Below are 821 nucleotides of genomic sequence, written 5' to 3' on the forward strand. Positions count from 1 at the left end.
GCTCGCCTCGCTCAGCGACGCCCGGCCGTGGTGGCGGCCGGGCGTCGCTCGCGGGAGGGACGCCGCTGCTCGCCGGCCGGAGAGGCGGTGGCGGGTGCGACCTCCTCGTCCGCAAGGCGCGGGGGGCAGGTCACCTGCTTCCGGCGTGGCCAGCCGGCCACTTCGAGCGGGGCTGTAATAACGCCCCCGGGGCCGTCGTACGGGCCTCCCCTTCTGCCACCGGGTCTCCGACGGCGGGGCCTTCGGCCGCTCCCTTCGCCTCACGCACCTAGCGGGGTTAGGGTCCGTCCTCAGGGGGTCATCTCGAGGGGGTCGGGCTCGTGGGCCGCGCGGTCGGTCGGGTGGCCCAGACGGACGCACCAGGGGAGGGCCCTCGCGCGTCGCGTTGTGGCTGCCGCTGCCGGGGTCCTCAACCGTTGCGGGACGAGCGCACGGGGTGGACATGCGGATCCTGGTGGAAACGGCTGCGTCCGCCACCATGGTTTCGGAGGCCATTCATCGGCTGCTGCCACGCAGCGTCGGCCCGCTGCGTCCGGTTTGTATGGCCGCCAACGGGGGCGGCAGCCTGGGGTCATTGTGGGTCACGTCGTCGCTTCCATCGCACTCGGCGACATTGAATCGGTGGGGCCCATTCTGGTCTCAAAGACCTTGGGGTGGTGCCGTGCCTTCTGGGGACGGATGTTTTGGCCAGGATGCCCGTGCAGATCCTGGTCGACCAGGGGTGGCGTGGAGATGCCGTCGGGAGGGCGGTTGCATTTTCCGCAACCCCCCTCTGGGTTGCCACCCTTGTGTGGGCCTGACCACGATGTCTGTCACCGTTC

The 821-nt window shown here is 70.8% G+C and overlaps 1 protein-coding gene across 1 annotated transcript in view; it reads right to left on the reverse strand.

Moving 5' to 3' along the window:
- Positions 1–290: 290 nt before the first annotated feature.
- Positions 291–821, reverse strand: part of LOC133360627 (uncharacterized) — a 52,064-nt gene continuing 51,533 nt past the window's right edge. Inside the window, exon 15 of the mRNA XM_061579422.1 lies at positions 291–408. Within this exon, the coding sequence (XP_061435406.1) occupies positions 291–408 (118 nt within the window). The remainder of the gene's footprint in view (positions 409–821) is intronic.

The sequence above is a fragment of the Lethenteron reissneri genome, chromosome 69 (assembly GCF_015708825.2).
Source record: "Lethenteron reissneri isolate LAM-NWPU_2019-01 chromosome 69, ASM1570882v1, whole genome shotgun sequence".
Classification (NCBI taxonomy): Eukaryota; Metazoa; Chordata; class Hyperoartia; order Petromyzontiformes; family Petromyzontidae; genus Lethenteron; species Lethenteron reissneri.